The sequence below is a fragment of the Lonchura striata genome, chromosome 25, assembly GCF_046129695.1.
Source record: "Lonchura striata isolate bLonStr1 chromosome 25, bLonStr1.mat, whole genome shotgun sequence".
NCBI classification, from domain to species: Eukaryota; Metazoa; Chordata; class Aves; order Passeriformes; family Estrildidae; genus Lonchura; species Lonchura striata.
In genome coordinates, this window is record NC_134627.1 from 7,738,651 (window position 1) to 7,752,852 (window position 14,202).

General features: G+C 50.9%; 1 protein-coding gene across 1 annotated transcript; it reads right to left on the reverse strand.

The window, feature by feature from the left end:
- Window positions 1-120: 120 nt before the first annotated feature.
- MRPL45 (mitochondrial ribosomal protein L45) lies at window positions 121-11,220 on the reverse strand. Its single transcript, XM_077788323.1, has 8 exons — window positions 11,157-11,220; window positions 10,841-11,033; window positions 9,040-9,157; window positions 7,735-7,833; window positions 6,286-6,334; window positions 4,677-4,826; window positions 1,310-1,483; window positions 121-473 (listed from the first exon to the last, which is right to left on the reverse strand). Exons 1-8 carry the CDS (start codon window positions 11,190-11,192, stop codon window positions 420-422), a joined length of 873 nt encoding a protein of 290 aa, XP_077644449.1. The 5' UTR covers window positions 11,193-11,220; the 3' UTR covers window positions 121-419.
- Between the last annotated feature and the right edge of the window lie 2,982 nt (window positions 11,221-14,202).

The following is a 14,202-nucleotide window of genomic DNA, read 5'->3' on the forward strand; positions in this document are numbered from 1 at the left end:
CCCAGCCCCTCGTCAGGAATCAAACCTGAAATTAAATCAAATTATCAGCTCCTCTGGCAACCACAGAACTTAAAGTTCTCCTGGTTTCTGTTTAAAAAATAGGAGTTTGAGAAAGAGATGGGGAAAAAAACAGTGCCAACAGCCACTGGTGAAGTTTTAATGACTGAGCTGCAGGTCTGTGACACTCCCCATGGAGGTGACAAACACTCCAAGGGCTCTCCCATGGAATTCCAGGACAGAGGGTGGCCTCTGGATGCTCCCGAAGCTCCTCATCCTCATGGAAACCCAGCGAGGGCGAGGCTCGCTCGTTTTGAAGGATTTGTACAAATTTTGGAGTGGCTGGAGCCCATTCCCAAAGGCACAATTCCCAATCCTCCCTCCTGGCCTGTCTGATGTCCCTGTCCACATTCCAGAATTTTCTACTTCACTGTTTCGTGCTCCTGTGAGGCATCCGGGGCTGGAATCATCACGGTCTGCAAAAGCAAGGGACAAAAATCAGCAGGAAAAAAGGGGAGCAGAGGGTTCTGGAAAGGGGAAAAAAATGGGATCAAATGGAGGCAGGAGAAGGGAATGGGACGGGAAGCCTTGAATTGCACTGGAATTCTCCCCTCCTCCTTCTCCAACATCTATTTTTAGTCAGGAAGGTCAGGCAAAAGGGGGAAATAATTCCCAAAATTACCCCACACCTGCCCTCAGCCATTCCAGGCCCTCAGCCTCCCATTCCAGCTCCCAGGTGTTCCAGGGAGCAATTCCATGGAAATTCCAAACAGCTCTGCTTTGTCCAGAATGATCCCCAGGGATCTGCATTTTCCCCTCTGGGAGCTGCATTTTTCCAGTCTTTCCCCTTCGTGATCCCATTTTCCCCCTTCACAATCCCATTTTCCCCCTCACAATACCATTTTTCCCCCTCACAATACCATTTTTCCCCTTCACGATCCCATTTTCCCCTTCTTGATCCCATTTTCCCCTTCTTGATCCCATTTTTCCCCCTCACAATCCCATTTTCCCCCTCACAATCCCATTTTTCCCCCTCACAATCCCATTTTCCCCTTCACAATCCCATTTTTCCCCCTCACAATCCCATTTTTCCCCCTCACAATCCCATTTTTCCCCTTCACGATCCCATTTTCCCCTTCACAATCCCATTTTCCCCCTCACAATCCCATTTTTCCCCCTCACAATACCATTTTTCCCCTTCACGATCCCATTTTCCCCTTCTTGATCCCATTTTCCCCTTCTTGATCCCATTTTTCCCCCTCACAATCCCATTTTTCCCCCCCACAATCCCATTTTCCAGCTTTTTCCCCACCTTTATGATGGGATCCTTGGGTGGGGCCCACTCTGGGATGATCTTCCCGTGCATCCTCCACGTTCCATAGGGGTTCACCAGGTACCTCTCAAACACGACATATTCCAGAACATCCTTGGGAATTTCCTCCCCGCCGTACATGAGGCGCCCGAAGCGGTCGTAGATGGCCAAAATCTGTCAAAATATCCAAAAAAACCCAAAAAAACCCGGATGGATGGGGTTTGGAGTGACCTGGGGTAGTGGGAGGTGTCCCTGCCCATGGGATGGGATTTAAGGGATTTCCAACCCAAAAAAGTTTGGGATCTCTGGCAGCAGGTTGGGAATGGTGAGGGAAGATGGAGGGATGGATTTTCCTAGGGAGGAAAGGCTGGGAAAATTTGGGATTGTTCATCCTGGATGACCTGAATGTGACATTCCAGGAAAAGCTGGGGAAATTTGGATTGTTCATCCTGGAGAAGTCTCCTGGAGGACCTAAACGTGACTTTCCATTAAAAACTGGGGAAATTGGGATTTTTTTCATGCTGGAGAAGGCTCGTGGATGACCTAAATGTAAATTTCCAGGAAAAACTGGGAAAATTGGGATTTTTCATCCTGAAGAAGACTCCTGGATGACCTAAACGTGACTTTCCATTAAAAACTGTGGAAATTGGGATTTTTTCATGCTCGAGATGGCTTGTGGATGACCTAAACGTGACTTTCCAAGAAAAACTGTGGAAATTGTGATTTTTTCATGCTCGAGAAGTCTCCTGGATGACCTAAACGTGACTTTCCATTAAAAACTGTGGAAATTGGGATTTTTTCATGCTCGAGAAGACTCCTGGATGACGTAAACGTGACTTTCCATTAAAAACTGTGGAAATTGGGATTTTTTCATGCTCGAGAAGTCTCCTGGATGACCTAAACGTGACTTTCCATTAAAAACTGGGGAAATTGGGATTTTTCATGCTGGAGAAGACTCGTGGATGACCTAAACGTGACTTTCCATTAAAAACTGGGGAAATTGGGATTTTTCATGCTGGAGAAGACTCGTGGATGACCTAAACGTGACTTTCCATGAAAAACTGGGGAAATTGGGATTTTTTCATGCTCGAGATGGCTCGTGGATGACCTAAACGTGACTTTCCATTAAAAACTGGAGAAGTTGGGATTGTTCATCCTGGAGGAGGCTCCTGGATGACCTAAACGTGACTTTCCAAGAAAACCTGTGGAAATTGGGATTTTCCATGCTCAAGAAGACTCCTGGATGACCTAAACATGACTTTCCATTAAAAACTGGGGAAATTGGGATTGTTCATCCTGGAGGAGGCTCCTGGATGACCTAAATGTGACATTCCATTAAAAACTGGGGAAATTGGGATTTTTCATGCTGGAGAAGGCTCGTGGATGACCTAAACGTGACTTTCCATTAAAAACTGGGGAAATTGGGATTTTTCATGCTGGAGATGGCTCATGGATGACGTAAACGTGACTTTCCAAGAAAAACTGTGGAAATTGGGATTTTTTCATGCTCGAGAAGGCTCCTGGATGACTTAAACATGACTTTCCACGAAAAACTGTGGAAATTGGGATTTTTCATGCTGGAGAAGGCTCGTGGATGACCTAAACGTGACTTTCCATTAAAAACTGGAGAAGTTGGGATTGTTCATCCTGGAGGAGGCTCCTGGATGACCTAAATGTGACTTTCCATTAAAAACTATGGAAATTGGGATTTTTCATGCTGGAGAAGGCTCGTGGATGACCTAAACGTGACTTTCCATTAAAAACTGGAGAAGTTGGGATTGTTCATCCTCGAGGAGGCTCCTGGATGACCTAAACGTGACTTTCCATGAAAAACTGTGGAAATTGGGATTTTTCATGCTGGAGAAGACTCCTGGATGACCTAAACGTGACTTTCCAAGAAAACCTGTGGAAATTGGGATTTTCCATGCTCAAGAAGACTCCTGGATGACCTAAACATGACTTTCCATGAAAAACTGGGGAAATTGGGATTTTTTCATGCTCGAGAAGACTCCTGGATGACCTAAACGTGACTTTCCATGAAAAACTGTGGAAATTGGGATTTTTTCATGCTCGAGAAGACTCCTGGATGACCTAAACGTGACTTTCCATTAAAAACTGTGGAAATTGGGATTTTTTCATGCTGGAGAAGGCTCGTGGATGACCTAAACGTGACTTTCCAAGATAAACTGTGGAAATTGGGATTTTTTCATGCTCGAGAAGACTCCTGGATGACGTAAACGTGACTTTCCATTAAAAACTGGGGAAATTGGGATTTTTTCATGCTCGAGAAGACTCCTGGATGACGTAAACGTGACTTTCCATTAAAAACTGGGGAAATTGGGATTTTTCATGCTCGAGATGGCTCGTGGATGACGTAAACATGACTTTCCATTAAAAACTGTGGAAATTGGGATTTTTTCATGCTGGAGAAGGCTCGTGGATGACCTAAACGTGACTTTCCATTAAAAACTGTGGAAATTGGGATTTTTTCATGCTGGAGAAGGCTCGTGGATGACCTAAACGTGACTTTCCATTAAAAACTGGAGAAGTTGGGATTGTTCATCCTCGAGGAGGCTCCTGGATGACCTAAACGTGACTTTCCATTAAAAACTGGGGAAATTGGGATTTTTTCATGCTCGAGATGGCTCGTGGATGACCTAATTGTGACTTTCCACGAAAAACTGTGGAAATTGGGATTTTTTCATGCTCGAGAAGGCTCATGGATGACCTAAACGTGACTTTCCACGAAAAACTGTGGAAATTGGGATTTTTCATGCTCGAGAAGGCTCATGGATGACCTAAACGTGACTTTCCATTAAAAACTGGAGAAGTTGGGATTGTTCATCCTGGAGGAGGCTCCTGGATGACCTAAATGTGACTTTCCATTAAAAACTATGGAAATTGGGATTTTTTCATGCTCGAGAAGACTCCTGGATGACCTAAATGTGACTTTCCAAGAAAACCTGTGGAAATTGGGATTTTCCATGCTCAAGAAGACTCCTGGATGACCTAAACATGACTTTCCATGAAAAACTGGGGAAATTGGGATTTTTTCATGCTCGAGAAGACTCCTGGATGACCTAAACATGACTTTCCATGAAAAACTGGGGAAATTGGGATTTTTTCATGCTCGAGATGGCTCGTGGATGACCTAAACGTGACTTTCCAAGAAAACCTGTGGAAATTGGGATTTTTTCATGCTCGAGAAGACTCGTGGATGACGTAAACGTGACTTTCCATGAAAAACTGTGGAAATTGGGATTTTTCATGCTGGAGAAGGCTCGTGGATGACCTAAACGTGACTTTCCATGAAAACCTGTGGAAATTGGGAATTTGCACGCCGCAGGCGGCCGCGGGCAGGGCTCACCTGGCGGCTGTGCATCCTCACCGTCACCTGCCCGTAGAGGTTGCCCCGGTTCAGGACGCCCTCGCAGCGCACGTGCACCACCCTGGGCGGCTCCAGGGACTCCACAAACCTCCACCGGATGGTTCTGTACCTGTTCCCCCGCACCATGTCCTGCCAGAGAAATCAGCTTGCAATTAATTTGATTATTAATCACTGTTTCACCCCCTGGCGGTGAAAATCAGCTCCGATTCAGTCGCTTCTTGTGGTTTTTTTGGGGGTTTTTTGGGGGTTTTTTGTTTGTTTGTTTCTTGTTAAGGTTGGGATTGAAGGTATTTGAGATGGAATTTAGGTTTAGATGTTTAGGTTTTATTATTATTTATTTATTATTATATATTCTTATATATTCTTATTATTATTTATTATTAATTATAAATAATAATGTAATGTAATATAATGTAATATAATGTAATATAATGTAAAGTAATGTAATGTAATATAATATAATATAATATAATATAATATAATATAATATAATATAATATAATATAATATAATGTAATGTAATGTAATATAATGTAATATAATGTAATTGTAATGTAAATATAATATAATATAATATAATATAATATAATATAATATAATATAATATAATATAATATATATGTATATTATATTATATTATATTATATTATATTATATTATATTATATTATATTATTATATAATAGATTATTTACATTTACGCATTTACTACATTTAGATTTAGGTGTTTATTATTTTTATTGATATTATAATCTTTGTGTTATATTTATATTTATAAGATAGACTTTAGATTTAGGTGTTTATTATTTTCATTGATATTATAATCTTTGTGTTATATTTATATTATAAATTGTAATTTTTACAGCATTTTACTAATAAGTTACGAAACAGTCAACTCTCTCTATACAAAATCTTTGAAGGTTAAATTATTTAACTAAGAAATTATGTTTAATTATATTAATTCTATTTTTATTTTTGACTTAATAACCACTCAAAGTCCATAACACGGATTTTTCTGTTCAATTATAAAATAATACCTAATCTTGTGAAAAACAATTAGTTACTGTTTTAAAACTTCTATTTTGCCTTATATACATTGTTACATTTTAAAATTTTAAGTTTTTTACTTAGAGATATTACTTCTAATCAAACTACACATTTGTAATCTTAGTGTTATTAATCAATTTTGGAAGGTTTTTTTATGGTCTTTGGTCAAATATTGTCTTTTCTTGTGGGTCTGCGCTCTTCAGCACAGAAAATTCAAAATTTTCAGCAACTGGGATTTTAACCCAACTCAATTTGGATGTTAATGGGAACAATTAGAGAACACCGCAAGCATTTTAATTGGTTGTTGATGAGTTTTTGGGTTTTTCCCTCCCAGCTCTTTGCTGAATCCAGAAAATAAATATCACCAGGTTTAGAAAACCTTAAAAAAAAAAAAAATTAAAAAAAATTTAAAAAAAAAAGGAAAAATTCCATAAAAAACGAGGCAGAGGATGAAATTTATAAAGTTTGAAATGCCGTGGTTGGGTTGATGATCCCTGGGGGTCCCTTCCAGCTGAGAAATCCCAAAAATTCCAGGCACTTACGGGGTAGCAGCGCTCGGTCACCAGGGAGTGAAGCTTCTGCTTGTTAAAGCTGCAGAGAAAACACCCCCGGTCACCCCAGCACAGGGAAAGAGGTTCCCAAAAAAATTCCTGCTTTCCCCCACAAATTCCTGTAATTTTCCCCACAAATTCCCCCTTTCCTCCCCCACAAATTCCCCTTTTCCTCCCACAAATTCTTGCATTTCCCCCACAAATTGCTGCCATTTCCCCCAAAAATTCCTGCAATTTTCCCCACAAATTCCTGCAATTTCCCCCACAAATTCCCGCCATTTCCTCCCACAAATTCCCGCCATTTCCCCACAAATTCCCTTTTCCTACCACAAATTCTTGCAATTTTCCCCCACAAATTCCCCTTTTCCTCCCACAAATTCCTGCCATTTCCCCACAAATTCCCGCCATTTCCTCCCACAAATTCCCGCCATTTCCTCACAAATTCCCTTTTCCTCCCACAAACTCTTGCATTTTCCCCACAAATTCCCCTTTTCCTCCCACAAATTCCTGCCATTTCCCCCACAAATTCCCGCCATTTCCTCCACAAATTCCTGCCATTTCCTCCCACAAATTCCTGCCATTTCCCCCACAAATTCCCACCATTTCCTCCACAAATTCCCACCATTTCCTCCCACAAATTCCTGCAATTTTCCCCACAAATTCCCTTTTCCTCCCACAAATTCCTGCAATTTCCCCCACAAATTCCCGCCATTTCCCCCACAAATTCCTGCAATTTCCCCCACAAATTCCCGCCATTTCCCCCACAAATTCCCGCCATTTCCCCACAAATTCCCGCCATTTCCTCCCACAAATTCCCTTTTCCTCCCACAAATTCTTGCATTTGCCCCACAAATTCCCCTTTTCCTCCCACAAATTCCTGCCATTTCCCCCACAAATTCCCGCCATTTCCTCCCACAAATTCCTGCAATTTTCCCCACAAATTCCCTTTTCCTCCCACAAATTCCTGCAATTTCCCCCACATATTCCCGCCATTTCCCCCACAAATTCCTGTCATTTCCCCCACAAATTCCCCTTTTCCTCCCACAAATTCCTGCTATTTTCCCCATAAATTCCTGCAATTTCCCCCACAAACTCCCCTTTTCCTCCCACAGAATTTCCTCACTTAAATTCCCTCTTTCCCCACAAATTCCACTTTTTCCCCCCCACAAATTCCCCCCCACACAAATTCCTTGCTTAAATTCCCTCTTTCCCCATAAATTCTCCCCTTTTTCCCCCACACAAATTCCACCTTTTCCCAACAAATTCATCCTTTCCCCCCACAAAATTCCCGTTTTCCCCCATACAAATTCCCCCTTTTCCCCCCACAGAATTTCCTCACTTAAATTCCCTCTTTCCCCATAAATTCCACCTTTCCCCCCACAAAAATTCCACATTTCCCCCACAAATTCCAGCTCCTCGTGGGTCGGGGAAGGGCCGTACTTTGCCAGGGAATTGTGGGCCTCAATAAATATCTCCTGGGCTTTCTCAGGGAAGGTTTTGGTGCTGAAATCCGGGTCGTGATCCTTGATCTTCCGCAGGCTGGGAAAGAAAAAAAATGAAGGAAAGAACAAAATCGGAGCTGTCCTGGAGGTTTGGATCCTATAGGATTCAATCCCAGTTTTTACCAGCTGAGAATTGGAGATCCCCCACTGAGACAAAACCTTCAGGTGGTTATAAAACAGCAAAATCCAAAAAATCCTAAAAAATTGGGAGTGCACAGTGTGGCCGTTCCCAACAAGAGAGGTGGGAATTCCAGGGGAAGGGGAACAACAACAAAAATGGGGAAAAAAGGGAGGAAACAACCTAAAATTCTAAAAATCATCCAGAAATCCCTCAGCCCCCTCACAGAGGGGGTTTGGGGGGTCCTGGGGGGAGGTCTGGGGGGACACAGGGGGGTCCTGGGGGGAAATTTGGGGTCCTGGGTGACCTGGGGGGACACAGCGGGGAGGATTTGGGGGAGTTTTGAGGGGATTTGGGGGTCCTGGGTGGGCTGGAGGTGACCTGGGGGAACACAGGGGGGTCCTGGGGGAGAATCTGGGGGAGTTTTGAGGGGATTTGGGGGTCCTGGGTGGGCTGGAGGTGTCCTGGAGGGAGACAGGGGGATCCTGAAGGGATTTGGGGTGACCTGGAGAGACACAGGAGGGTCCTGGAGGGAATTTGGGGTATCCTGGGTGACCTGGAGGGACACAGGGGGATCCTGCAGGGAATTTGGGGTGACCTGGAGAGACACAGGAGGGTCCTGGAGGGAATTTGGAGTATCCTGGGTGACCTGGAGGGACACAGGGGGATCCTGCAGGGAATTTGGGGTGACCTGGAGAGACACAGGAGGGTCCTGGAGGGAATTTGGGGTATCCTGGGTGACCTGGAGGGACACAGGGGGATCCTGCAGGGAATTTGGGGTGACCTGGAGAGACACAGGAGGGTCCTGGAGGGAATTTGGGGTATCCTGGGTGACCTGGAGGGACACAGGGGGATCCTGGAGGGATTTGGGGTGACCTGAGTGGCTTGGAGAGACACAGGAGGGTCCTGGAGGGGATTTGGGGTATCCTGGGTGACCTGGAGGGACACAGGGGGATCCTGCAGGGAATTTGGGGTGACCTGGAGAGACACAGGAGGGTCTTGGAGGGGATTTGGGGTTCCCAGGTGACCTGGAGGTAGAAATACCTAAGGAACAGCCCCAGGACAGGCAGAGCAGAGCTGCTGCAGGCGGTTAATTAAGCTAATTAGCTAACGAGGGGTACGTACGCCAGCTGAGAGGCCGCTGTTTGCCTCAGCTTCTGCATCTGCTGCTTCACCCCGTCCTTGGACAGCGAGGTCAGGCGGGCATCGCCCTCGGGGGGGACGTAGGGATCCATGATTTCAGCTGGGGGTGGGAAAAGCAGCTCAGGAGGAGGCTCAGAACGCAGGGAATGGAGAGGGGGGGAATTCCAGAGAGAGAATTCCTGGGAATTCCAAGTAGAGAATTCCTGGGATAAGCTCGCCCACAGGTGCTGCTCCCTCACAGCCCAGGGAAGGCATCAAAATGGCATCAAAATGAAGTTTAGAGGGAATTTTGGGAAGGAATTCCTCCCTGAGGGGCTGGGATGGAATTCCCAGAGAAGCTGAGGCTGCCCCTGGATCCCTGGAAGTGTCCACAGCCAGGTTGGAGCAGCCTGGGACAGTGGGAAGTGTCCCTGGATGGAATTTAAAGCTCCTTCCCTCCAAATCTGGGGTTCTGTGGGGTTCCCCAGCCCTGGCTCGGAATGGAAAAGGGGATTTTTGGGTGGAATGTGGCTTTTTTTGGGAGCATGGCCTTTCCATTCTCCTTTCCTTCCTCTCCAGCCATGGCAGGGGTGGCACTGGATGGGATTTAAGGTCCTTTGCCACACAAACCATTCCACGATGCCACTTTCCAGATCCTTGTAGCATTCCTCCAATTTTTCCTCGTGGAGAAATGGACTCGGGAGGGGATTTTGGGAAGAAATCTGAGATGTCCAGAGCAGCTGTGGCTGCCCCTGGATCCCTGGATTTGTCCCTGGACAGGACTCGGAGCAGCTGGGATTGGGGAAGCTGCTCCTGCCCATGGCACGGGTGGCACTGGATGGGATTTTGCCACCCAAACCATTCCATGATGCCACTTCCCAGATCCTTGCAGCCTTGCTTCACCTTTACAGGTAGAGAAATGGACTCGGGAGGGAATGTTGGGAAGAAATTCCTCCCTCCGAGGGTGCCCAGAGCAGCTGTGGCTGCCCCAGGATCCCTGGAATTGTCCTGGATGGGGCTTGGAGCAGCTGGGATTGGGGAAGCTGCCTCTGCCCGTGGCACTGGATGGGATTTTGCCACCCAAATCATTCCATGATGCCACTTCCCAGATCCTTGCAGCCTTGCTCCACCTTTACAGGTGGAGAAATGGACTCGGGAGGGAATGTTGGGAAGAAATTCCTCCCTCCGAGGGTGCCCAGAGCAGCTGTGGCTGCCCCAGGATCCCTGGAATTGTCCTGGATGGGGCTTGGAGCAGCTGGGATTGGGGAAGCTGCCTCTGCCCGTGGCACTGGATGGGATTTTGCCACCCAAATCATTCCATGATGCCACTTCCCAGATCCTTGCAGCCTTGCTCCACCTTTACAGGTGGAGAAATGGACTCGGGAGGGGATTTTGGGAAGAAATTCCTCCTTGTGAGGGTGCTCAGATCCTGGCACAGGTGTGGCTGTGGCTGCCCCAGCATCCCTGGAATTGTCCTGGACGGGGCTTGGAGCACTTGGGATTGGGCTGGCACTGGATGGATTTAATGTCCCTTGGCAGGGGGTGGCACTGGATGGATTTAATGTCCCTTGCCACACAAACCATTCCATGGTGCCACTTCCCAGAAATGTCCCTGGACAGGGCTTGGAGCGCCTGGAATTGAGCAGGGGCAGCACTGGAGGGGCTTTCCCATCCCAAACCCCTCTGGAATTCCACGATCCGAGGAAAAGGCACCGAGAGCTTTGGAGACGAGGCAGGGAAGCCGCTGGGGAAGGAATCCTGATTCTCATTCTGTCTCTCCCATCCATCACCCGTTTTGCCGTACCCGTGCAAGCCAGGAAGAAAGTGCGCTCCATGCGCTCGTCCGGGAACACGGGAGCCGCGGATCGCAGCCGCCGCTCCTTCTCCTCAGCGCTCAGCTCCCGAGCCCACTCGGGCACCCGCGGCCATTTCCTCCGGCCCCTCACCGGCACCGCCACACAGGGCAGGGCCTTGGCGCGCAGCAGCGACTCGGCACCCTGAGGAGAAACAACGGCAGAGCGCGGAGTGAGCTCCGCTTCACCTTCATTTCCCCTCAGCGCCCACACCGCTGATCCACAGCCGCTCCCCGGCGCCCCTCACGGCGTTCCTGCCGCTCCCACCTTCAGGCAGAGCCGCGCCGCCATGGCGGCCGCCATCTTTGCCCCGCCGCGGGGGGGGTGGGGGGGGGGTGGGCGGGGCCTCGCGGCGCGCGCGCGCGCGCGGAGGGGGGGCGTGGCCAGCGCGAGCCCGCGCCGCGCCCGCGAGTGGAAAATTCCATCGGCTGCGGAGGGGGGGCGTGGCCAGCGCGGGAGGCTCCGCCCACTCCCCCACAACGCCCCCCCCCACACTCCGTGCGTGGTGCAATGCGGGGGGGGGGGGGGGGGAGGACCCCCGGGAATTGGGGAGGGGGTGGGGGGCGTCACCGCCTCCATCCCCCACACGGGTCATAGGGTGGACCCCCACCCTCCATCCTGCCCCGTGCGGGTGTCGGAGCCACCCCCCCTCGGATCTACAGTGACCCCCCCCCCCCGGATCTTCAGAGCCCCCCGGACCCCCAAATTTGTCCCCCAGACCCCCAGGACCCTTCCAGCCACGCAGAGCCCCTCCCAGATCTGCACAGCCCCCTCCTGGATACGTAGAGCCCCCATCCCGGACCTGCAGAGGCAGAGATGCCCGCCGGATCTGTAGTGACGACCCCCCCCGGATCTTCAGAGCCCCCCCGGACCCCCAAATTTGTCCTCCCAGACCCCCAGGACCCTTCCAGCCACGCAGAGCCCCTCCCAGATCTGCACAGCCCCCTCCTGGATACGTAGAGCCCCCATCCCGGACCTGCAGAGGCAGAGATGCCCGCCGGATCTGTAGTGACGACCCCCCCCCCGGATCTTCAGAGCCCCCCCGGACCCCCAAATTTGTCCTCCCAGACCCCCAGGACCCCTCCAGCCACGCAATGCCCCTCCCAGGTCTGCACAGCCCTCTCCTGGATATGTAGAGCCCCCAGAAGCAGAGATCCTCCCGGATCTGTAGTGACGATCCCCCCCGGACCTGCAGAGCCCCCCCCTTCCCCTCGGACCCCCAGATTTGTCCCCCCAGACCCCCAGGACCCCTCCAGCCACGCAGAGCCCTTTCCAGATCTGCATAGCCCCCTCCTGGATACGCAAAGCCCCCACCCCGGATCTTCAGAGCCCCGCCGGACCCCCGGACCCCCAGATGTGTCTCCCCAGAACCTCACATCTGCATAGCCCCCCCGATCTGCAGAACACCCCCCGGACCCCCAGATTTGTCCCCCCAGACCCTCAGAGCCCCTCCCAGATCTGCACAGCCCCCCCCCCCCCACCCCCCGGACACTCAGGACCCCCTCCCCGAATTTCCAGAGCCCCCCCCGGACCCGCAGAACCCCCCCCCAGGTTCCTGCACACCCCACCAGCAGCTCCGTGGGGTTCGTGCGATGCTTTTTGGCATTCCCCATCGCAGCAGCCCCCGGCGCTGGTTTTGGAGGGGGGTCGGGGGCAGGGGTCCCTGCGGGTGCCCCCAGGACAGGTTGGCACACCGGGAAGCGGCATCCTGCTGGCGAGAGGTGGGGGGAGATACCGAGGGTCCCTCCGGGTGTCCTTGGGACACCCTAAAACACCCAGCAGCTCATCCCAAACCCTCTTCCCTTGAAACCCCATCCCTGGGAGCCGCCGGGACACCCTGGGGATGCTCATCACCCGCCCACGCCCGCAGGGCGAGGCTCCAGCCCGGCTCGCAGAGCCAAAGGCGAGCCCAGCCCGGGGGTGCGAAGCCCGGGGGGAGCCCCTCGGGAACAGGGGGCTCGCTGGGAGGCTCCGGCCGCGCTCGCTGCGCCTGGCCCCGCTCCCAGTTTGCTTTGGGGACTGTTGATCTTGGCTCCGAGGACGCGTTGCTCCATCGGACAGCTGGTTAATGTGTAGTGACGGCTCCGCTGTGCCCGAGACCGTTGATCCCCGGCCCCGTGCTCGCTCTTATCTGAGCGGGGACGAGCCGGGAGCGGCCGTGCGGGGCTGGGCTGGGGGGGGATGGCATCTGCAGCCCGCCAGCACCTCCCAAAATTCGGCGTGATGCTCACTGGGATGGGGGGAAAAAAATAGCAGAGGCCCGCAGCACCCGCGGTGGGAAAAGTGGAGCCCGCTGGAAAACCGGGATGAAGCCCTGGAGCTGTGGAGTCAATCCTGGAGCAGCCGGGGCTGAGTCACCGGCCCCGGTGCCCCACGGCCCCGGCGCTTTCCCACGGCTCTGGACTCGTGGGGCTGGATTTTCCCAGCCCGGCCGGCTCTCCCGGGATGCAATCCCGACCGGTTTCACCTCCGTGGGCAGCGCTGGGGGGCTCTGGAACCGCTCTGGAGCCACCTCCTTGTTCGTGGGGGGGGGTTCCACCTGGGAGCATCGCTGAAGAAATTTGGGATGAGGCCGTGGAGATGTTCCCAGCCCACCTGTGCCCTTCTCCCTGCAAAACCACCACGTGGGGATTTGGGAGAGTGGGATCAGGGCTGGGATCGGGGCTCGGCACCCGCCCCAAATTGTCCCCGCCAGCTCCAGGCAGGGGCTGGGCCGCGTTGCCTCCATCCTTGTTGAACTCGTCTCAGGTGCCCGGCGGTGAGCGGGGAGGGACGGGCAGAGCCGCACGCACACACGGAGAGGGGAAAATCCAAGGAAAAACGCCTCCCAACCCCCCGAGAATGACCCGCGGAGCAAGAGGCCCCAGAGCTACGAGCGCTGTTGTCCCCGTGCTCCCGAATACCAGAGATTCCACCCCTAAGCCGGCAGCCCAGACCTGCGAGGCAGGATTAGCCGGTGCCCTCCGGCTGCTCCCGGCAGCACCGGCAAAAACTCCGGCAAAAGAGAGAAAAAGAAAAGCCTCTTTTGGGAATTTTATTTTTTTTTTTCCTTGTTTTTCCTAATTAGAAAGGAGCACTGACAGCGGTTGGTGGCTGCAGAGGCTCTGGGCTAATTACAGCTCCTGGCTTCCACCCGTTTGTCCCGGGGCCCGCAGCAGTCTGGCACTACAGGAGAACCCGGTTTGGTCGGGACACGGCGGAGGAGGCGGCTTCCCCTTGGCTTTCTCCTCGCTCTTTCTCTCTTTCTTCCTTCCTTTTTTAATATATATATATATTTTTTTTTCTGGATTCTTGCTGACAGCAGCATCTGTCA

Bases quoted from the DNA above. Each gene is read 5' to 3' on its own strand.
- MRPL45 (XM_077788323.1), bottom strand. From the start codon at position 11,192: ATGGCGGCCGCCATGGCGGCGCGGCTCTGCCTGAAG. The intron at 4,827-6,285 runs GTAAGTGCCTGG...TTTCTCTGGCAG, and splicing joins TGACCGAGCGCTGCTACCCC to GACATGGTGCGGGGGAACAG. The intron at 474-1,309 runs GTGGGGAAAAAG...TTGCTTTTGCAG, and splicing joins CCAAGGATCCCATCATAAAG to ACCGTGATGATTCCAGCCCC.